Raw genomic sequence first — 24,176 nt, 5'->3', positions numbered from 1 at the left:
TCTTAATTTTTAAAAGACTTTTAAAAGACGTGTTTTCAATATAAGGAACAAGGGGGGAGATTATTGAGTGCTGTAGAAATATTTGTACATATGTTGTTTTCAGTATTTTTGTACAATTTCAATTATATAATCCCAAAGCATTTAAGTGATGTAAATAAAGTTTAGAGGGATAACTGTCTTCACTGCTAAATGCAGTCAGCAAGCCTCTAGCAACCATTTTTGAATTTTTTAAAAATTAGGAGCATACTGGCAACTTTTGATAAACAGGATTATAGCTATCCTTGGTAAAGTCTTGGAAACTGCCTGGATTTAAGGCCAGTAACTGCTGCGTGAGTCAATCTCCAACCAGGTAAAAATATTGAGGTTGGCTTGGCTTTGTTTTTTAAAGAGCATATTATTGTACTTTCTTTGTCTGGAAAAATGACTTAAGCTAGACTTACAATTTAGGGGAGAGGGAGGCAGTCCAGCGCGCAGAGGAAGTGGTGGCCAGCCTCGGCCACGCCCGACAGTGCAGCCTTCCGGGCTTTGTGCCTTTGGTCGGGAGTCGAGTGGCCAACTGCACCACTAGGAGGCGCCGGGCTCTTTGGAAGGCAGGGCCTCAGGGTGTTGTGCGTGGGTGTGACGTCACTTCATGCGCCGCCTCCTGTTGGGCAGCAATGGAGGTTACTTTGGAGTCCTCCGTGGAGGACCCAATGCGGAACTTCGTGCGGATTTTGGAGAAGACAGATGGCACGGTTCTGCGGCTGCAGCAATATGGATCCGGCGGCGTGGGTTGCGTAGTTTGGGACGCTGCCATTGTCCTTTCTAAATACCTGGAAACGCCCGGGTTTTCCGGCGATGGGGCCCACGCGCTGAGCCGGCGGTCGGTGCTGGAGCTGGGCTCCGGCACCGGGGCCGTGGGGCTAATGGCTGCTACCCTCGGGTAAGAGCTGGTGGGAGGGGCGCTACTTTAGGAAACTGATTATTGGCTTCCCACCCTTCTGCCTATGCCTCAGTCGACGTTCTTTTATAGGGCAGATGTTGTAGTTACCGATCTTGAGGAACTGCAAGACTTGCTGAAGCTGAATATTAATATGAACAAGCATCTTGTCACTGGTTCTGTTCAAGCCAAGGTACTGAAATGGTTTGTATGGCCTTTTGGCTTGTTTTAATAACGATTTGCAGTTTGCTTTAAGTTGTGTTTTGCTAAAAGCATGGTTAATAGGAAGGGGATCTTCCGGGTCTTGTTTTTAAAACAAGGATTTTTAAATTATTAAAACAACAGTTAAAATATTTGGTTGCCATTTTTAAGGGGGGAAGAAATAGAAGACTTGACTTCTCCACCAGACTACATATTGATGGCCGACTGCATATACTACGAAGAGGTAAATATTCAATGAGAGAAATCTCTTTAGAAGATGTACTGTATTACCTGGATTCTAGAGCACACATTTTAAGATACCTGAATGCAGGATATTGTCACCAGGTGCTATGTATATACACTCGTGTTTAATGTACAGGTCTATGAATCATGTTGAGAAAAGTGTTATGTGCATTTTAGTAGAGGCTTCTGTAAAGTTTTTAAAGAATTTTTGCTATTAAGATCTGTTTTTAAAGGGCTGCTTTTTTAACTTAGCTGTTGCCAGTGAACATATAAAGCATGACATTGAGAATTAAATTACGTTGTAACAAAGTCATCATTCTGTGACAAAATTTATTAGACTCAGAGTGACTTTTAAAAATTACCAATTTGTGTATAGCAGTATCACTCGTTTTTTTAAAGTATGAACATTGAGTCAACTTAATGTTTAGGTTAGATCAGACTTGCTTTTGTAGGTAAATTGCTGATTATTTAAATCCCAAGTTAGATTAAATAACATTAAATTTTTAATAGTGAAGTTATTTCCACTTGTTTTCCCATGGGAACTCGAAAATGAAGTTACATGACTCTTGTCTTTGGAAACTGAAGTCACTACAGTGGTTAAGAGGAGTTTACTTATCATTAGTTACAGAGTCTTTATGTTCTTTGTTGGATTGATTCAAAGATGGGTAAATTGTAGGGGAGGTATAATTATACCCTCTACCTTCCCTAGACCTTTTTACAATAAAAATATGTATTTTTTAAAGTCTCAAACAAAAATTATATTCTATTTTTTTAACAGTCTTTGGAGCCGCTGTTGAAAACCCTAAAAGATCTCAGTGGACCTGAGACTTGTATTATATGTTGTTATGAACAGCGAACAATGGGAAAAAATCCAGAAATCGAGAAAAAATATTTTGAGGTGGGTGCTCTACTAGATTGATCTTGGTAGTGATTATCCTTCAGGGAGGCTCTGTGTGACTGTGTTCAAGTGTATTATGGTGATTTTGAGTCAGGAAAACATTCTGCTTTAAAGAACCCGAGGAGGATTCTTCAAAGCCCACCATTCTGCTAAGCTCCTGCCCCTTTTTCATCTTTTCTGAGCCTTTATTTCTATTTTCTAATAAGTTGATCTAGTATATACAGAACAATGTAAAATAATAGGGTGATGATGCCCTGTGTTTTCTGAGAAAGTTTGCAATGTTTCTTTATTAAACATGATGGCTTTGGGGAATGTACTAATGATTTATATATTACTTTTGGAGAATTCATCATAGAAAATGGAATGTGATATTTTTACTTCTGTTTTCCTCTGCATTTTTGTGAAAACGTCAACCGAGATATCTTACCTGTTTTCAGGCTTTGATATTGTTTTGTTTTTTAAAATAAAAATTTACAGGGTTTGCCAAAGTAGTACATAGAGTCCCATGTATCTTTCATCCACCCTCCCCCAGTGGTCACCCAAACCATTTTTACGGACAAAAATCCATCATATTACAAATGACTCCTCTTGTGCACATAGCCCTGCAGTTTTAGCCACTGGAAGGACTTTGGTTACACGAGAAAGCAAATGTGTGACTCTGCCTCAGCCTCAGATACATGCTGAAATTTTTTTAAGGTTTTTCTTGAATGTTAGGAATATTAATTTCAGCCTCAGGTACATGCTGAAATTTTTTAAGGTTTTTCTTGAATGTTAGGAATATTAATGAACTTCTGAAACTTTATCATTGAAAGTTTTATATTATTAAACAGTTTTGATTAAGTTTAAAAAATGTAAAATGCACATATATCAAGTGCTCAGCTCAATTTTTCATGTGTACACACCCAAATAACCACTACCCAACATAAGGATATGGAACATTTTTATGACCACAAAAGGCTCCCCATGTTCCCCCTTCCTAGTCAGTACCACAAACAACCACTGTTCTGACTTCAGTCACCACAGTACAGTTCATATTATTGAATTTGAAGTATATCTCTTTTAAATTTATAGCTCCTTCAACTAGACTTTGACTTTGAAAAAATTCCTTTGGAAAAACATGATGAAGAATATCGAAGTGAAGATATTCATATTTTATACATCAGAAAGAAAAAATCGGTAAATACATTCCTGGCTCTATCTCTGAAGGAGGCTTCTTTAGCTGGATGCTGTCTCTGAGCTTATGTGTGATGCAGATGTTGATTTTGATGTAGGGAAATAGCTATGACGATTCACTGGACTCAGGCGTTAACTGAATATTAGGTCACTTTATTTGGCCTTGGGTTCCTCCTCTAAAATAAGGCAGGCTTCTTCTATAAAGGTCCTTTCCAGCTATAAATTATATAGCTTTATAATTAGGCATTACCTTAGACAAGTAACTTAGCTATTTATAAGTTTATGTTACTGGATTGGCCAAAAAGTTCATTAGGTTTTTTCCTGTAAGATGGCTCTAGTAGCACTTAATTGTTTTTAACTTCTTTTTTATTAGAAATAATTTTTATTTGAAACAATTTTATTAGACTGTATTATGACAGCTGTCATATCAGCATGCATTGAAAAACTTATAAAAATTGGTGAATTTTTGTGCAGCCATTTTAATATTGAAGATGGAAGAAAATATTTTTGGCATATTGTGCTTTATTATTTTAAGAAAGGTAAAAACACAACTGAAATGCAAAAAAAGATTTGTGTAGTGTATGGAGAAGGTGCTGTGGCTGATTGAAAGTGTCAGAAATGGTTTGCAAAGTTTCATGCTATAGTTTTCTCACTGGATGATGCTTCATGGTTGGGTAGACCAGTTGAGGTTGATAGTGATCAAATCGAGACATTAATTGAGAATAATTAATGTCATAGCATGCGGGAAGTAGCCAACATACTCAAAATACCCAAATAAGTATGAAAAAATGCGTCCTTTATTTTATAGAAAAAAAACTACACGACCTTTTTGGCCAACCCAGTATTTCTTTGAGATTTTTAAGTGCCAGCTCTGACCTTTGTGAACTTTTTCCAACCATTCAAAAATTTTTAATTGTCAAAGTAAAATATAACAACCCTTCCCTGGTGGTCCAGTGGCTAAGATTGTCCACTTTCACTACTGCAGCCCAGGTTCAGTTCTTGGTGAGGGGAGTTAATATGTTGAATCACTATGTTGTACACCTGAAACTGATATATTTATGTCATCTACACTTTAATAAAAAATTTTAAAAAGTAAAATGAAACAAGGCAAATCTGTCCAATAATGAAAAATGCATTCAGTTAAGTAGAATTTATCTTACTCTCTTTTGCTGCTTCCTTTACTTGTTATATTTTATGCAGGTTGCTTCTGTGATACCTAGAGTTTGAGTCTATAGAAAGGAAGAATTGTATCCATTTTTTCTTCCAAGTACCTTTTGTATATGTGACTGGTTGGTAATAAGGCAGGGGCGTGATTAATTTTATGAATTAAAGATGTTAAACACTTTTTTCTGTTATTTTGATTGAATTTGTGATGAAGTTTTCCGATTATTGCAAATTTTAGCCTAAAGCAAACAACTTGTAATTTGGGAGATCAAGATTAGATGTTAGGACTGTAAGGTAAAAGGAGTGGTGGGATCAGTAATTCAGATCAGTGAGTGCTTATGTGGCATGATGCTGGAGATAACGATGATTAAAAAATGGCTTGTGACTTAATGGAACTAGTTTTAGCTGATATTGCATAGTTTTAAAAGTAGATTTTTTTGAGGCATAAAGAATTTGTCTTCTAAATATATAAGGCTTTATTTTGGCAAAGAATCTTTTTTTTTTAAAGATTTTATTTATTTTTAGACAGAGGGGAAGGGAGGGAGGAAGGAAGAGAAACATCAATGTGCGGTTGCCTCTCATGTGCCCCCTACTGGAGACCTGGCTTGCCGCCCAGGCATGTGCCCTGGCTGGGAATCAATTCCATGACCATTTGGTTCGCAGGCCAGCACTCAATCCACACCAGCCAGGGTCTTTTTAAAAAATTGATATAATTTATGTACCATAAAGTTTACCCTTTTAAAAAGTGTACAATTCATTGTTTTTAGTATATTCACAGAGTTGCACAACCATGACCACTTTTCTAATTTTAGACATTTTTACCCCAGAAAGAAACCCCATACCTGTAAGCAGTCACTTCCTGTTCCTGCCTCAGTCCCTAGTTTGTGGTTACCAATTTATTCTGTCTCTGTGGATTTGCCTGTTCTGGACATTTCATGTACAGGTATCCCCTTCTGAAAGTTCACATTATGCCATTTTGCTTTTATGAAAGACCTACATTAGTATGGTAATGGCTTCTGTAAATGAGAAAATTCTGTTTGGATTTCTTTTGATTAGTGAAAACAGATACTAATGTAGGTCTTTCATAAAAGCAAAGTGGCATAATGTGAAACTGGGGTACTCTCCACTTTATGCCATTTCAGCTTGTGAAAGGCTGCTTAGGAATTTACGGTGGGGTGGGGTTTCGGGGGAGACACTTGGAAATGAAATCACACACTCTGTGGCTTTTCTGGGTCTGGCTTTCATTCAGCACAGTTTTTAAGGCTTGGCTATGCTGTAGCATACTTCGTCATTGAACTCCCTTTTTATAGTTGAATAATATTTTTTGTATGGATATTCCATTCCTTATCCATCCATTTATGAGTTAATAAGCCTTTTAGTATTTTTCACTTTTGGTTCTAATGGGTAATGTTGCTATGAATATTCATGTAAACATTTTTGTGTGACATGTTTTCACGTCTTTTGGGTATATTCCTAGAATAGAATTGCTAGGTCATATGGGAACTCTATATTTAACTTTTGGGGAATTGCCAAACTGTATTCCAAAACTAGTGTAACATTTTGCATTTCCGCTAGCAGTGTGTGAGAGTTCCAGTTCTCCATATCCTCACCAGTACTTTTGTCATTGTTCATCTTTTTGATTATAGCCACCTCAGTAGGTACAAAATGGTATTTCATTATGGTTTTATTTTCATTTCCCTAATGATTAATGCTGTTGAGTTTCTTTTCACATACTTAACTGGCCATTTGTGTATATTTATAGAAATCATAGTTGAAAAGTTTTTTATATATCCTGGATACTAGACCCTTAACCAGATACATAATTTCCAAATACTTTCTCCCATTCTGTAAATTTTTTTCATTGTTTTGGTAGTATGTCCGTAAGCACAGAGGTTTTTGATTTTGTGCTTAAGATCATGTCAAATGTATCTGTTTTTTCTTCAGTTGCTTGTGTTTTAGATATCAGCAAAGAATCTCTAAACATTATGCATGACTGTTCTTTTGAATTTAGCCATTACTAGGCATATTAACCTAGTATTAAGTACCCAGTAAATACTTCATTTTTAATAATAGGAATTTAATCTGTAAAGTGTCCTTTTTTTTCTTATAGAAATTTTCATCATGAAGTCTTTAATCATCTTACCCAAGCCCCTAACAACCTGGGTAAGCTAAAGATGTGAATGGAGCATGTGAATATAGCATGGGAAGATTGTGTTCACAGATTTTTCCAGCATGTCCTTAAAGATCTGATATTTAGACAACAACCATCATGGGCTGCAGCAAAACGAAAAATGACCACCTGCCCGCCTGCCAATCGGCCTGATATCCAACTTAGTTTACTTTTAGCTCAACATCGAGTTCTGCTTATTGTGTATTAATCATTCCTCAAGTAAAAATAGGTATTGAGGTTAGCATAAAGTCGGCCAAAGATAAACAGTGAAGCAGCATGATTGATTTGGTTTATTTTCAGGAAATTAGAGATAAATTTTATTTAATTTCCAAAGAAAAATATCTATTGCTATATAATAAAGTTTAAATTCAAACCAGTAAATTTTAGTTTGTCTTCAAAATAGGTAAATCTAAAAGGTTTTCCTTTTAACATAATTATGCAGTAGTTTTTATCATATGTGTGTTCCGCATTGATTTTATGATAGCTTTAATACTTAAATGTTCTTGTTCATTAAAAAAACTGAAAATGTTTTGTATACTTACATTGACCAAAGTTTTAATCTTTTCTTCCACCAAACATGTCTATATGAGTTAAATAGTAAATTGTACTATAGTGAGTTGGTAAATGAAATCAGGAGATTATGAGGGGTGGGAAGCCATCATTATAAAATTTTTTCATATGAGAATGAGTGAGAATAAAAAGCCCATTTTCAGGCTCTTGCACTTACGTGGCTCATGAATGGCCAAAAAGTTCGTTATGGGGTTTTCTTCCGTAAAATAAAAGACATTTTTCATTTTCACCAATAACTTTACTGATTTGGATATTTTGAGTATGTTGGCTCTCTCCCGCTATTGGCATCTAGTGGGTAGAGGCCAGGGATGCTGCTAAACATCTTCCAGTGTGTAAGACAGCCCCACAGCAAAGAATTATTTGGCCAAAATGTCAGGAGTACCAAGAAACTTGGCACACCACTTTTTTGATATATTCATTCTTTCACAGCATCTCCATACACTGCACAAATCTTTTTTTTGCATTTTGGTTGCGTTTTTACCTTTCTTGAAATAAGAAAGCATAATATGCCAAAAATGTTGCATATTTTCTTCCATCTTCAATATCAAAATGGCTGCACAAAAATTCACATTTTAATTTTTTTTTTAATGCATGCTGACAATGATAGCTGTCACAGTACAATCTTAACAAAATTGTTCCAAATGAAGTGACAACTAAGCACTACTAGGCCATCTACCGGCAAAACAACAGACTTTTTGGCCAACTGAATATATCTTCCCAGAAAAGGTGGCTAAAAATCACTGGTGTTAACTTGTTTACATGAAACAGAGAAACATTTTTAAATAACCACAAATGTAGTTCTGTATACATTTAGGAAACGATTTTGATTCTGTGTAGTCTTTTTTTATGTTATGATAATCGTTTGCTCACAGACTGATCTGTCTAGAACTTATCTCACCAGTTACAAAGAGTAGTAGTAAATGATAAAATAATGGTACTTACAGGCATTGGTGCTAGCTAGGTCGCACATTTTATGTGTTAAAATAAACTTTCTTTTTGAGATCCTGTGACTCTGCGAATGTTTCAGAAATTGCTTTGAAGGAAATGAACTTCTAAAGCAGACAACTACTTTCCAGAAGAGCAAAACAATCTTCTTTAGAGAAATTAAGGATTAAAGTCAAGAGAATAGTTCTTTCCTTCAGGCTTACTCCAATCTTTAGTTTGTTTTGCTGTTCTTTTTCAAATACTTTGTTCATACTGCCCTTAGCATTTTATTAATAAATTTACTAAGCAGTTATTACAACCTAAATATGTGATAATTTGTTACAGAGAGCACCAGCTATTATTAGTGAAGTCTTAGGACAAATGACCACTTCCTAGCTTGTTCTATAACATTATGGAACTTATAAAACTAAGTTTGGTATTGACCAGCTTTAGTAGCCTGGTCAATACCAAGATTCTTCAGATCCTTTTTCACCCTCCTCCCCTTTTCACTATATTTGTGATAGACAGTCTGCCTGTGGGTCTTCGGCCTAAAGTGCCCCTTGACATTCCTGTGTAAAAGCCCAGCTCCTTTATCTTGATGGGTGCACCTTACACCCCAAAACTTCATGGAGGAGTCAGTCTGAGGTCAGCCTCCATTCAGCTTCACCGGAATCACACCTTTGTGTGTGCTTCCCTTTCTGTCCTATTCCCAGGTCCCCACATTCTAAGATCAGGCAACTACTACTGATAGTTAGGACCAGTGAGCCCTGCAGAACTTACTGGAAAGTCCCAGTTCACATGACATGCCCTATCACTAATAACCATTTCCCACAAGGTCAGGGAGGCCTGGAGTAGGAGAGGTCTTTTGCAGGAATGCAGTGTAGAAGAATGGGATTTAGTTTAGTCCTTTGGGCTAAACAAGGTGCATCTGCACCTAGAAACCATGGGAGGGAGGCCTGAGAATAATTCAATATTCTCAAAATAATAAGGAGGGACCAGCATTTTTCCCACCTGGGTGGATTTGTGTTTACCTAGCAGATCAACATGTTTGTTGTTTTATCCAAAGCATAGGAATGGAGTTGGAGAGGTGATGGGACTGTCAGGCACAGAGGTGTTGAAGGTGGATCCTGCCAGCCTGAGAGTTGATACATGAACTGGGGGCTAGAGAACTGCAGCAACTTGAGGTTAAAAGGCAGGTGCAACAGATGAGTGTGGTGCAGTGCCTCTTAGCTTGGAGTCAGCCAGAATATAACTAACTCTCAAATCTCTAAAGGCAGCCAGTGCAGGGTAGAGCTGCTCAGGGTTGATCCTCTGGCTTTTCACACTAGTGGGGGTTGCACTGTGCACAGTGAATCCCTGGGGCACTTATCAGAACACAGAGCCAATTAGGGATCCCCCATAATAAGGCAATGTTTCTCAAACTAGACTACACGTGGTGTCACCTGGAAAATTAAAAGCAAACAAAAGCCATGTTCAGGTCCCATCCCAGTCCAATTATATCAGAGACGTGCTATTTTGTTAAAGGGCTCCAGATGGCTTTAATGTGTAGCCTAAATTGAGAGCTACTGCAGTAAGGAAATCTAGCATCTTCTTCCCAAAGAGAAGAGAGCAAAGGGAAGAGAAATATGAAAAACTATCCTTAATTAGAGTAGGCCTGTACTTGTAGGGAAGTAAAGACTTTTGAATCCAATGTGGAATTTTCTATGAAATAGATTTTAAAATAAACAGGACTGAGCTTTAGAAATGGATTATCTGAAAATTCAGAGAATCTGGCCAAGAAGGTAAAGGTGAAACTACTGAGAATAGTAAGAAGCTAGGAAAATTCCTTGGCAAGTGGAATAGGGAAACATAGCTGAACAATCTGGCTGAGCAATTTACAGCCAGATGCAAAAGGTCACCTCCCTAGAGGTAACATCTAGGTCTTAGTTGTATTTCAGCTCCAGGCCCAGAAAAGCGGCAAAACCAGGTGGGTGATGCAAAGGACCAGCTGCAATGACCTGCCCTGGCACTGACCAACCAATAAAGACCAGAATGCTAAAAGGACACACTTGGAAAACTGCCAAATATTCTGCTAGAACCTCCCCCACCCCCCACCACCACTAACACACCTACCCTAAGACAAAGGACCCAGTGCACTGCATGGTCTCCCTCTGGGGAGCAGCCAGCGCCATTACCTTTCCCTCACCTCCTCCCCCACAGTCACACATCTCCTAAACTCAAAGGGTTCCCATGAGATTTACAATCTGGAGAAACAGGCAGCAACAGCTTCTTCCAGGCTAATCCCCTGAACCTGTCCCCAAAATCCCCTTTTCTCAGACTCCCAGTGAGTTAAGGCATCCCAGCCCAGGCTCTCCTGTTGCATGTTCTAAACTAACCCCTTCCTTGTTCCACTGTCCTGTTTTAATAAACATACCCTCATAGTACCGGGAATCATGTGAAATCTTTCCTACACAAATTCAAGACTCCACACACTACAGCTGGCCCTAGGCAGACCCACTTAGGGTGAGGCCCCTGCCTGGTAGCACTACTCAAGTGGAAAGGGGAATTCAACAGCTGGAAATAGAAAATCATTAACAGGTATAGTCACCAATGATTTGGGTCTCCTCTATATGCCAGTTATAATGAAAGATCTTTGGGGCTGCATAGCTCTGATTCTTAAGCTGCTATAGTTCATAACCAAGGGTCCATAGATCATGTGTTTGGTGAACTTGGGAGTGAAGTTACTTTTAATTCTTTTAGGAAGTACTGTGTTAATAATCCAAAATGATTGGTAATGGGTTTTTTTTTAACACAGCATACCTTTTAAATTTTTCTTACCCTTTTCCTTGAAAGTTTTCTTGTTACATGATGCCAGATACAATATTAAACTCAGACTGCAGATGGAGTCATTTAAAGAATGAGGGTCATAGAACTATGACTTGTTGTTCTAAAGGTTCCCTGTAGATGGCAATGCTTGACTTTATCTTTAAATAGTTTATAGAGAGGAAGTTGTTAAAATAGAATATTTTGAAGTGGAATCACACTTGCGTTCTAAAGGTGAATTTAATTGGGTTTTAAAGAATAAACCTACCTACCTGTTATGAGTTGCCTTCAGAATATAACATGGTTGTCTTAGGCTGTGTGGGCTGCTATAACAAATTACCGTAGATCGGATGGCTTATAGGCAACAGAAGTTTATTTCTCACAGCTCTGGAAGCTGGGATGTCCAAGAGCAAGGTGCCCACTTCCTCATAAGCCGCTGTTCTCAATGTAACCTCACATGGAAGAAGGGGCAAGTGATCTCCCTGGGGTGCCTTCCTTTTATGGGGCACTAGTCCCTTTTATGAGAGCTTCAGTCTCATGATTGCTTCACCTCCCAGAGGCCCCACCTTCAAATACCATCACATTGGGCGAATTGGGGCGGGTGGGGCGGCGGGGTGGACACAAACATTCAATAACAATAGTATAAGTGAAATTGGATTTCTAATAAAATTATCTGATTTATCTTTTTTATCCATTGCATTCTGATATGCCTTTTGAATTTTTGAATGTCATTCATAAAGCTACATAAATTGCAATTTATAAGCCTTTTTTCTGTAATCTTCTAGAGAGACAGACATTTAAGTGGCTAAATTCAAGTTCAGAAAATTCATCTCGAAAGTACCTTTTATGTAATGCATGGTTTTACATCTGAGGTACTTGAAACTCTGTGGAAGATACCAGTGTATCTTCCTCACTAGAGTTGTTAGTAGCTTTTACATCCAAACTAAAGTTCTGTTTTTGACTATACCACACTCCCATAAGCTGCGTGCAGCTATTTGACTTCCAGTTTTTCTTTTGCAAGGAACATCAGAATTTGAAAGAGTTGTTGATTCATTGGTAATAAACATTGTAAACGTAGAATACTCCATTTCCATGCCATAGAGACCTTCATGCTAATATGAATACAGGAAAAAATTGGCAACAAAATTTTACTGAAAATTAATCAAGTAATGGAGAAGCAAAGTTTCCACTTTACATAATATTTTGGGTAAGAAAGCAGCAAATTCTCAAATGATTTTCACCAGTTAGGTTAAAACTGTTACTCATTTAACAGTTTAAAACTGTTGTGGTCATTTAAGACATTGCCTTAGTCTTTTGTGTTGGTAGAATTCTGTGAAGATCTAGTGTGTCCATTGATTGTGAGTTACATTTTATGTAATTCATTATTAATAACAAGATAGTTTTCAAAATAATAGACTTTAAAAATACTAGAGCAGATTATTTCAATGATGTTTCTTCCCACTTGTGTTCTGAAAACAAAGTGTTGTCGGAGCACACAGCCTCTGACACTGGATTATCTGGGTTTGAATCTCAATTCTGCCATTGCTAGCTGTGTGACCTTGAGGAAGTGATCTGAACTCTGTGTGCCTCAGTTTCCTCAAACATAAGGCGAGGATCATAATAGTATCTACCCCATAGTCTGCCACAGGGATTAAATCAGTTTCGTACATGCAATGTATGTAGGTACCTGAGCAGTAAGTGTTCTATAAATGTGATTATAGCAGGAGTGGAGTTATTTACATGTGGGGACTGGGGAGATGTGCCTGATGCAAGTGGGTTTTTATCTGTGCTGCAGTGCCGAATCCGGGCATCTTCCTGACAGTATAGAACCCGTGTAAACATCACTCCATCATGATGGGAGAAGGTTGAGAATACTTTCACAGTTCTGTTATTTGAACAAGTAAACAGTTTTAGAAGAAAATATGGTGGGGAAAAAGAACTTTTGCTCTTCATTTTTATTGTTCTAAAGCAAGTTCCTTAAGCATTCAAAGGCCAGTAGAAACAGAAAATCCTCATTTCTAAACACAGGAGTCTGGGCTTGCTGGCTGGAGCTGCAAGATTAACATTCCATTGCCCTGGATCCTTAGACAGTTCTTCCTTCTTTGGCTCTTTGTTAAAATGAGACCAGTTAGGCAGCAGGTTCTTATCTCTGTTTAAATGAGACCAGTTAAGCAGCAAGTAATTAAAGTACTCCAGCAGGTCATTTTTTTGAAGTCTGGGGCTTGATGTATCTATAACCATTTTCAGAGGTTAGATGTATTAACTCTAAAATGCTTCAGTAGCAGTTGCTTTTTGGATAAATGATCTTTTACCATGTAATAAGTGTCTGTGGTGGGCTGCAGGAGCTTATCTTAATGAATCCCTCAAACTGTGTACCAACGGACAGGAATGAGAGTCAGAACCTTGAATCGTACCTGCTTCCCCATGAGCCAGTATAAAGTGGCACATGTGCTTAACTGTGTTATATTAAACTCTCAAGGCCTTTCTGTTTTCAGTTGATGGAAAAGATTGTGAGGATTGTCATGGACACTAAATAGTTGGTCTTAATTTTTAGAAACATTTATTATCTATAGTACCGTAACATTTTCATGAAGAGTAAGTTCACACTTTAATATTCATGAGGTTGAAAACAGTGCTACTTGTGCCATGCAAAACAAAGTGAGGGCTTTTGAAAAAGCTGCTCTAGATGCAATTCTCAGCGGCTTCCGTATTTCAGTACTTAGCACATTGCCTTCACGTTATTAGCTCTGATGAAGCACCACTGGCAGTCTGTTAAACCCTTGATGGGTCAGTGCTTTTAAAACACTCCTGGTGAAAAGCTGTAAAGGTTAAGTTTTACTTCCCTTTGTTACTCTATCAAGTCCCAGCATCCACAGTCTGAGTTCCAGGTCTACGTGTTGCCTCATTATTGCTTTGATAAATCGTTGTCAGAGTTACGTATCTACAGTGCAAACAATCCCATGAATCTGCATTCGGTACCTGACCTTGTCCTTTCAGGGATGTGTCCTGAAGACCCACCTGTGCTGTGTGCACAGTACAGCTGCATACTGGGGCGCTCTGAATATAAGTGGCATGTTTTATCCTACACTTAGATGAGAAGCTTTACGTTTGCATTCAGAATGAGCGTAAAGAATAATCTTGTGGCATATCATTCACATTGAACATAGGCCTGGTTTCCTGAAATTTAAAAACAGGAAAAACAAGTTTCACACTCCCACAAATAATAAATGTTTAACCAGAGAGTGTCTTTGGATTTCGGTGCCATTTATGAATGTAGGTACAATAATGTGCTTTTAAAATACTTATTCTTTCTAAATTTTGTCACAAGGCTTTTTAAAAAAAATTCTGTGGTTCAGACCTCTCTTTTCACTCTCAAGCATGTATTCGACACCACCATTTGGTCTGTTAGCCCGCAAGTCCATGGAAGAGGAGAGAACAGCGGAGGCTCCGTGTGGCTAGTGGAAACCAGATTCCTAATTTACTCTGGAAAATAGCCCCAGCTCAGTTCTAAATCCCGTCACCTTCTCTTTATGCATCCAAGCTTGAACATTGTTTTTCTCTTAAGGAGAAAATGGCTCTCTTGATTACTGTGTAATCTAGCTTTATGTCTCAGGTGAGTTAAACTGTGAATGTTAGTGTCCCTTTGTGTAAAATGAGAGCTCTCTCCACTGGAGAGCACTGGAGTGATGGTTAAACTGGATAACATAAGGGGATGAGGGTAAGGAAGAAGGCATCTCCACAGCATAAGCCCCAGCTGTTCACTCTGAGAATTCAGAAAGGTAAATAGGTGCAAAGTCTCCTTAAGTAAACAACACACAATGTGGCCCATGAAAAACAAACGAAAGTCTCCTTGTCAGAAAGGAGGGATTCCAGGTTTAGCAGTGTGCCTGTCACTTTCTTTTATTTCCCACCATGACTTCTTCGCCTCCTAGTTAGACTCTGTGTTTATCATGGGAAGGGAGTGAGAAGTTGCAGGGGAGAAGATCCTGTAAAACGTTAATAAGGCACAAGGCATTACCGAGTTGGTACTTGCCAGCAGAATGTAATACCAAAACAAAACAAAACAGAGAAACAGCCCACCACCCCGCAGACTAGAGGAGGGCGCAGAGGGCAGGAGCAGAACTTAGTGGAGAAGTTCCTGGAGACGCCACAAAAGACTGCAGAGGTGATAGCAAATGAAATACGGCTTGTTGCTGTTAAAGTTTTTCCACATTTAACCATGCTGTCTTCCCTTCTGCCTTTTTCTAATTCACCATCCATGACTTCTCTGAAACAATAAGTTTATTTACTCTTTCAGTTTAGTCATCAGATAACTATGCTAGGTGGCCAGGATACACACTGATACTCCTTCAGGGGCAAACAAATCAATAAAATGAAATCCATAACCTGAAGCTGCTCACTCATTCATAATATGAAAGATATATGCAAAAATAATTGCAACACTGGGAGAAGTACAATAATAAAGGGGTCAATTAGCCACAGCAGCAGTACAAAGGAGAGTAATCGTTAACTCTGCCTGGGTTGATCAGGGAAGATTTCATGAGAGGACCATTAATTTGACTTTTAAAGGATGGATTGGAGCCCATTGGGCAACCTGTCAGGGGTTCTAGACGAATACCTGCAACTGCATCAAACACGATGGTTGTCGGAACATAGGGTGTGTGTAGCAAATGACTGGTAGGCGGGCATGCAGGGGAAGGGCAGGGAGAGTCTACTGTATTCAGGAGTGTAAGTTGGATTCTGTAGGCAATGAGAAGATATATTAAACAGAGAAGTCATTTGTTCAAATCATTGTGGAAAGATTCTGACGGTCTGGATGATAGACTGGAGGGGAGCAAAACATGAGGCAGAGAAATCAGGAAGGCAGCATTAACAATGGCTCAGGCAAGAGACGTCGGGGTAGGAGGGTGTGAACTCCCGCAGTAGCAGTGAGAATGGGAAGGAAGGGGTGGAGTTGAAGCCATTGTGGACCTAGACTGGACAAGAAATAGTGGGGTAGGTACTTGTGGAGAATCCTAAAAGAATCAAGGCCTACACAGTCCATACAGAAGGGATCCCCCAAACTGGAATTATCTTCTGGAGGGCAGGCCCCTTGTTGTATAGGCTTCCCCTACTGGGTGAGTGTTCTGGGAACCCATCTGTACCAGTGTACCAGCTGGCATTGTTGTGAGAGGCTGCATTCGGCTTCAGTGAGTTTTTTTGGAAGACTCTTTCAACACATCTGTCCATTTCATGATGGGTGATTTATAAGCACACCTGTCCACACCATGCAGCGTGTTCAGCAGTTTTTGAACAAAAATGGCATGACCCCCTGTGCCCTACCCTCCCTATTCATCTGACCTCACCCCAAGCAACTATTCTTTGGTTTCCCTGGATGAAAAACATCCTCAAAGGGAAATGTTTTGCCAATGTAGAAGAGGTGAAACAAAAAATGGCAGAAGCACTAAAAAGCATCAAAATCAACGAGTTCAAAACTTTTGAGGGGTAGAAAAAACGTCTCTACAGGTGTATTGCATCAAATGGAGAGTACTTTGAAGATGACTGAAATTTAAACATATAAGAATAAATACACAATTTTTATTAAAAAATTCCAATTTTGGGAATCCCCTCATACAGTGACCTTGTGCACATCAGAAAGGGTTCCTTTTTTAAGAAAAGCACTTTCTTTTGAAAAAATGTTTCAATATACTAATTTTATTAGAAATACAGATTTTATTGCCACCTGCCAGAAAACTGTCATGTATACAAATTGCACCACTCTGGAATCAAGGGTTCTAATTTTAATTTTTTGCTTTAACTCCAGAACAACAATGATATCTGCAGCGTGAACCATGCCACTTTTTGGAGGCGTTCTTTGCAGTCCACAGCCTGAGCACCCTGGTTAGGTAGTATGTGATAGGCAGCTGAATCTGTAGGGTTAGGGACAGAGGATAGGGCGGGTAGCAGACAACGAGGTCGTACATGTAGGGATTGAGAATAAAAAACCCAAGATAACCTGGGACATACCAACATTCCAGAAATAGTTGAGAAAAGGGGGGATTGAGAATAAAAAACCCAAGGTAAGAACCTGGGACATACCAACATTCCAGAAATAGTTGGGAAAAGGGGAAACAATAAATTTTGAAAATGTCTTCTCTCTTGGCTTCAGGGACAAGCAGTTCTCAAACACGTTGATGGTTACCCAGTTCCCACTGGTGTACTTCACACACTGACCCCACCTTACCTTTCATGTGCCAAGTTCATGTTTTGTGCATCTGTCCCCAAATCAACATAGTGATACTGCCTGCCAGTCAACAGTTTAGTTGGCTGCAGAACAGTGGTGCTTGGACTGTTATTTTAATACTTGGTCTGAGAAATGGGAGAAGACCCAAAAGAGAATATGTTATGACTAGTGATAAAAAGCTTGGTTCTCAAATTAACAACTTAGACCAGGGGGAAAGTAATTGGTGCTAAGAAAGCCGTGAATCCTTAGCCTCAACGGCTAATGGCTACTCGTTGGATTTAGTGTGGGAGTTTGCTTGTGGAAAGGAACAAGGAGAATGTGAAATGAAGGATACGGAACCAACACTGGAAATTAATATTGAACATGGAAGTCTAATTCGTTTTCTCTTTGGGATACGACTCCCCTCTTGTTAGACTTAAGTAGGCTCAACTTCCTCCCTCTGCCCAGTGAGTAGTTGCATAATTCCTTTTCCTTCTCCTTTGCGTCCTTCCCAGCTCCCCAGAGTTCTGTCCTTCAACAGCTCTCCTCTGCATACTTTCCTTCAGAGATCTTGACATTTTCAAGTTTCCAACTACAGATTCCCCTCTTGAGACCTCTGTCTCTGACCCCTCACCTAAGCTCCGCCCTCTCCTCTTCACCGGCCTGCCTGCTGTCTTCCTCTGCTTGCCTCACTAGCTTGATGTCCCTTTCTGGGCAAAATCTCTGCCAAACAGACTCTTCTGCCCTCATAGTTTTACTAATGGCATCATCCTCTCACCATCTTTAATTCCTTCTGCCCCTACATAAAATAGTGTATCACACAGTTCCCCCATCCGTGGGACTCGGAGTCTTCCTCTCCTTTCTGATTTTACTGCCACCGCCTCAGGTTGGGCCTCATTAACTCTGATTTATGCTCCTGTAATAGTCTCCCGCTTCCAGTGTCCCTGGACACACATCTGTGCAAACAATGGTGGCAGAGCACTCTCCTAACTTGGGAGTTCCAGACTCTTCATCATCCTGCTCGAAAACCTCCCCAGAGCTGCCAGGTTAAGTAGAAACTCCCACGTTGGTATTCAATACCCTTTTCAATGTACCTTCTTTGCTGTCTTACCAAAGCGGAGTTTTCTAGATACGCAGTGTGTTTTGCTGCCTGTCTTAGCTCATGAACTTTTCATGTAGTGGGTGACTGTGTCTGTGACTTCTGTCCTCCCTCAGACCTCCTCCCAGCCGTCTGCTAAAGACCACATTTCTGTCCAAACCCCTTGCACTGACTCCTCTGCTGGCCCAAGACCAAGCCCAGCCAAACAGCCTCATGCCCCCTCATGCCTCCAGCCTCAGTTTAGGGCTGGGTGTCACATGACCCAAGTTAACCTCGCAGAACCCTGGTGGATAAGAGGCACTTCTTTTCTGAGTAATGCTAAGGATAAAATCAGCTTTCAGCTGCCCAAGAATAAAAGTCATCACAGAGGAAAGCAGGGTTTAGAGGCAAGTAGAGAAATGGGTTCACTGTCCTGATGACTCATTTTGACCTCTGAAACCAGCCATGCCTGAAGCCAGCCGCACCCCTGAACTCTCCAGTTGTGTAACCTGGTTAACTCGGTTCTGCTGGTTTGGGGCTGGGTTTCCCTTCCCTGTGGTGGAGCAGGTCCTAACTGGTAGAGCCTTCAAACCTTTCTGCCCTACTTCTATCTTAAGATCCTCTCAACTGCTGCTTTTCCCAGGAAGTAATCTGCTTGTTAAGTCTCCATTGTGTCTGTAATACCGCCACATCATCTTAGCAGTGGATTTGCAAGCTTCCTAGAACAGCGTTGATTGCTGATACTGTGGAAATCTTAACCTATCAAACTACAAAAGTAAACATCATAAAATGAGTCAGAAAGTGTAAATGAAGAAACCTTTTGTAGGAGTGATTTAACTGTTAAAAAAAAAAAAAAGCAAATGCACTACGTTTGCACCCAGAAGATGTTCACTCTGCCACCTCTTTATCCCCATCTGGGGATTTAGAGGGAATAATTCAAGAGTTGGGAACATGAATCACTTAGGAGAGCAGGTGGATTCCAGCACTGAACTAACCCCAGTGGTCAGAGCAGTGACTGGAAGGTGGAGGGAGGTTATAGCATCTATTAGGAAAGGGTCTTGGGCAGTGAGACCTGAAGTCCGGAAAGCAAGATTAGGAATGGAAGGTGTCATCTAAAAAAAGGTTAGACTTCCATGCTGCCTACTTCAGTGTGGAGTTTTAATTTTTTACCTCTCTTATTGTAATTCCCTTGAGTTGTGCAGCTTTCAGAAAAGTTTGGCACCTGGGTCTAGCCTACATGTGGTGACAGAAAATGAAGGCAGTGTAAGAAACATACTTGCCCACATTCACCGGTCTGGGGGTGCCCCCAGGAAGGAGGTGCATCCTTTGCATGGGGACCAGTCTGGGACGACCAGGCATAGCTCACGGAATGGACAGCGCAGAGCTGGAGAGCCAGGGAGAGCACCACCCTGGGGGCCACTCGGAGAGATGCAAGATAAAACTTCCTTTTCCCCAGGATGTACCAGAGGCTGCCTTTGGAGGCAGAGCTGAATAATCCTTGGCGTGCAGAAGTTATAGACACAATACACATTTTACTTGACTTTAGATATAATAGTCCAGAACAGTTGAGGTATTTGAATAGATTGAAGTAAGTCTAATTTTCTTTGATATCACCAGATCTGAAATGCAATACAGTTTATAGGCACACAATGTTATTCCAGATAAATTGGTATGATAGTTTTAAAAAACTGTTATTTCCGGGAACAAATTTAAAGGACACATGGACAAAAGCTAGGGGGAGGGTGGTAATGGGAGGGAAGTGGGGAGGGTTGAGAGGGTGGGCTGGAATGGGAGTAAAAGGGAGAACACTGTACTTGAACAATGATTAAAATAAAATTTTTAAAAATCTGTATGTATTACTGTAAAAACCACATATTTCAACTTCTACTGAAAGAAATACATAGAGTAATGTTATAAACTACTACAAAATCTTTAAATAAGCATGTTTTCTTCAAGAAAAAGAAACAAAACAAAACAAAAACTGTGATTTCTTATATAGGATGCCTGAGGTCCTTACATTGTGATTATACTGCATCCTGAAACCAAACTGGAAAAAAAAATACCATGAATTTCAAAAGTTTCCAGAATGACCCCTGACTCACAAGAACTAATTTATGAAAAACCTTAAACAGCCATTCACTTCTTTTTCCCACAATAGAGTCTAGGTTTATTTTAAAGGCAGCTGTGCTCTGGCTGGTGTGGCTGAGAGGGTTGGGCATTGCCCCACAAACTGAAAGGTCACCAGTTCAATTCCCTGTCAGGGCACATGCCTGGGTTGCAGGTTTGGTCCCCAGTCAGGGCACAGACGGAAGGCAGCCAATCGGTTTCTCTCTCACATCTATGTTTCTCTCCCTCTCCTTCTCCCTCCCTTTCCCTCTCTATAAAATAAAAAATAAATTTAATTTTTAAAAATTTAAAGGTTCTGATGATTGACAGATGATTGGCTTCAATTGTAGAAGAATTAAATTGCCAACCGATAGGAAACCAGATTAAATATTGCAGTTGCATATGGATGGGCTCAGGACTGTCAAAACTGATATAAACGCTACCTTATGTGATCTTGTTTAAATGTTTAAACATGATTAAGGCTAACATAAGAACTAAGCTAATATTGCCACTTAGCAATTCAGAGCTTTACATGTGGGTAAAGATCTCAGCCCAGACCTGTGAAATGTGAGCAGAGGGAATGGTGGTGGTGGTGATGATGATGATGGTGATGATGTGTGTGTGTGTGTGTGTGTGTGTGTGTAAAGAAGGGCGAAGGCTGTAAGTAGGTTTGTAATTAATTGATATAGGGCTGGAGAAATTCTTTGGCTTTATTTTTCTTAGTAATGTCTCTTGAGCACAGGCATAACTTGCCAAATAGCCTGGAAAAATGTGACCATTATTGTGCAGCAAAAAGAAGGGCATTGTTTGCCGTCCTTGCATGGGGACTCTGGCAAGGCGGGTGGGCGTCTGTAAAGAGACAGCCCAAGACTCTGGCTGGTCGGCCTCCCCAGGTCGGGAGGGGGTGAAACGGCCCCAGCTCGTGACCCTCCGGAGACACTTCTCCCACCACAGGAGCGTCCCCATGACGCTAACTCTTCCGTGAGGTCCCAGGGCATTTCGCTACCGTCTTTCCGAATAATCATTGCCAGCTATTGAGCCTGACCAGGAGAGTGGCCATGTAAGCCCGCCTTTGGTCACGCTGTCCCTCTTTTCTTTAAGTTGTTATTTTTTCAAATCTTCAAGGGTTTATGGCTTATTCAATACCCAATTCCAGTTTACATTCAATATTATTTTATATTAGTTTCAGGTGTGCAGCATAGTGGTTAGACAATCATATACTTACAAAGTGTTTCCCCTGATATTTCCAGTCCCCACCTGGCTCCATACATGGTTATTACAGTATTACTGACTGTATTCCCTGTGCTGTACTTGGCATCCCCAGGACTGCTTTGTAGCTGCCAATCTGTACTTCTCAGTCCCTTAACCCGGTACCCCAACCCTTTTCCCTGCTGATGACTATCAGCCTGTTCTCTCTATCTGTGAGTCTGTTTCTGTTTTGTTTGTCCATTTATATTGTTCTTCAGGTTCTACCTATAAGTCATATAATATTTGTCTTTCTCTGACTGACTGATTTCACTTAGCATAATACCCTCTAGGTCCATCCATGTTGTTGCAAATTGTAAGATTTCATTCTTTTTATGCCCAAGTAATATTCCATTGTATGTATGTTCCACAGCTTTTTTTTACCCACTTATCTATTGAGGGATACTTGGGTTGCTTCCATATCTTGGCTATTGTATATTATACTGCAATGAACATAGGGTTGCATATATTCTTTCAAAGTAACCCAGTATTTTGGGTTACTTTGGCTATATGCCAGAAACAATCACTGGGTCATAATAAGGCAGTTCCATTGTTAATCTTTGGGAAACCTCTATACAGTTTTCCATTGAGTGCGCCAGTTTGCATTCCCACCAGCAATGCCCGAGGGCTCCTTTTCTCTACATCCTTGCCTCCTGTCCCTCTCTTGATTAAAGATGTGCCTCACCCCCATTTGTTGGAAACTCCCTGGACTGTGTAGAATCCTGAGGGTGAAGGTTGAACTCCTACCTCTGCTGTGGACTAGCTGAGTCCTTGGGCAGGGCCCTCGGCATGAGTTCATTTCTTCATCTTCAAGACGAGGATGGCAATGGTGATGGTGACATTTGTTCTGTCTACCCTCAGAGTTCTTAAGATGCTCAAATAGGAAGATGGATGTGAGAGCCAAATGTCAGCTTGAAAGCTGGATGGAAGTATGAGTAATTACTGGTTTTGGTGCTTATGGTTAACAAAAGGCAGGATTCCTTCTTCCCCTGCCTCAGCCAGGAGTGCCCGTTCCGGGTGAACAGAGGCAGTTCTTCAGGAGCGCTGGCTCGCCCAGTTCACAGCGCCGTCTGCGGATCTCGAACGAGCAGGGGTGCTTAGCCCGAGGCCCGAAGAAGGGAGTGGAGGTAGACTGTGGGTCAGACTTTCTTCCTTTCAGACTCCAGATGATTTGGGGCCAAGTCTTATCAGTCTTGCCCCTCACTCTGTTTCTTCATAGAAGATAACCAGATACCTCTAAAGAGCAGTGATGTTCGACCAGTATGCTGCCAGAATTTTTTAAATGTGCAATATTTATTCAGTCAGGGGCACTGGCCTCTTTTCTCTTAAGTTGTCAAGTAAAAAGATAACAACAGCCAACACAATAGCCATTGGTGTGAGTGAATCAAAACTATACCTGTTTTTTTGTCAGATTGGCAAAAACCATATTTTTTGCTGTGCTACAGAGTTTAGTGAGTAGTTTGTGTGCTCCACGAGATGACAAAGGTTGAAAATCGCGGCTCCAGAGTCACCATCTCTCCTCATTTGCATTCAGTGGGTGACCAGCAAATTGTGAGGTGCTCGGGGGTAAGGGATGCAGTCCCTGCAAGGAGTGAATGCTACAGGACAGAGCCCAGGACATGCCAAGCATTTAAAAAATTGTTATTCTTCTTCCTCTTTCTCCTCCTCCTCCTCCTATTATTATTATCACTACTACTACTACTACTACATAGAGGATTGGCAAATGTGTTTACTTTGGCTTCTCAAAACTATTAAGTGAAAGGACTCTTCAGCTCCACACTGTGTCTTCTTTGTTCCAGAAAGAACTTGGGGCTGCAGGTCTGCCCAGGCAGGCTGTAAATGCTGCTTTGGTTTGTGGGAGGGGCCTGATTTAAAGTAGCCCAGCCCATGGGAAGCTCTGCTGTGGAGACAGGTGGACCCTGGTCACCCGGCTTTCAGGTGCCTGGGTTGTTCAGAGCCTGGCCCTTGAACAGGGCTCTCCCAGGGCTGAACCTCAGGGGAAGGTCCTGATGTTTCCTCCCAGCTGCCAACTTTGCTGAGAGAGCAAGTCCTGTAGCTGCCCTGGCAGGGCTGGGTCCTGAAGGTGGCAGAGGTCATGGTGCAGAGTGCGGAAAATCACCTTGAGACTGCTGCACACATGCCCTGTCTTCAGTCCTCACCCTGCGCTTACAGCTGAGGAAACCAGGCGCACGGTCAGGGAAAGCTGCCAGGTTCTGACTTGCGTCCTCCGGACAGCGAGGAAGCCCTGCATACCCTACACCAGTTCAGGGTCTCCTCCGCGTCACCCTTTGCACGGAGCCCATCTGTCCACTGACACCTTCCTCCTTCTAAGGACACAGTCCTTTTCAACGAAAGAGGTCCCAACATACTACATGCATTCATTTTCGGTGAGCCCCCCAGGGTGGCACAGCGGTTGGGTTCCCCGTAGGTCCTGGCCGTATTGATTGGCGCTCACGTACTCACCGGGCAGAAACAGGAAGG

General features: G+C 40.6%; 1 protein-coding gene and 1 long non-coding RNA gene across 4 annotated transcripts; both read left to right on the top strand.

The window, feature by feature from the left end:
- Positions 1-139: 139 nt before the first annotated feature.
- On the top strand, positions 140-23,014 carry VCPKMT (valosin containing protein lysine methyltransferase). Of its 3 annotated transcripts, none has more exons than XM_036009763.1 (6): positions 140-922; positions 1,013-1,123; positions 1,292-1,364; positions 2,142-2,261; positions 3,333-3,437; positions 22,694-23,010. In XM_036009763.1, the coding sequence occupies exons 1-6, from the start codon at positions 657-659 to the stop codon at positions 22,919-22,921; spliced, it is 903 nt and encodes a 300-aa protein (XP_035865656.1). In that variant the 5' UTR covers positions 140-656; the 3' UTR covers positions 22,922-23,010. The 3 variants fall into 3 exon arrangements, with proteins under 3 accessions (XP_035865656.1, XP_028363970.1, XP_035865662.1); XM_028508169.2 differs by lacking the exon at positions 22,694-23,010 and adding an exon at positions 6,709-8,340; XM_036009769.1 differs by lacking the exon at positions 1,013-1,123 and having other exon boundaries at positions 22,694-23,014.
- Positions 7,172-14,608, top strand: LOC118496828. Its single transcript, XR_004899387.1, has 3 exons — positions 7,172-7,184; positions 11,473-11,478; positions 13,319-14,608. It is a non-coding gene; the product is annotated as an uncharacterized LOC118496828 (long non-coding RNA).
- Positions 23,015-24,176: the final 1,162 nt, after the last annotated feature.

This window comes from Phyllostomus discolor, chromosome 1 (assembly GCF_004126475.2).
Source record: "Phyllostomus discolor isolate MPI-MPIP mPhyDis1 chromosome 1, mPhyDis1.pri.v3, whole genome shotgun sequence".
Classification (NCBI taxonomy): Eukaryota; Metazoa; Chordata; class Mammalia; order Chiroptera; family Phyllostomidae; genus Phyllostomus; species Phyllostomus discolor.
The sequence above is the reverse complement of the archived record's forward strand: the minus strand, read 5'-3'. Positions and strand labels throughout refer to the sequence as shown.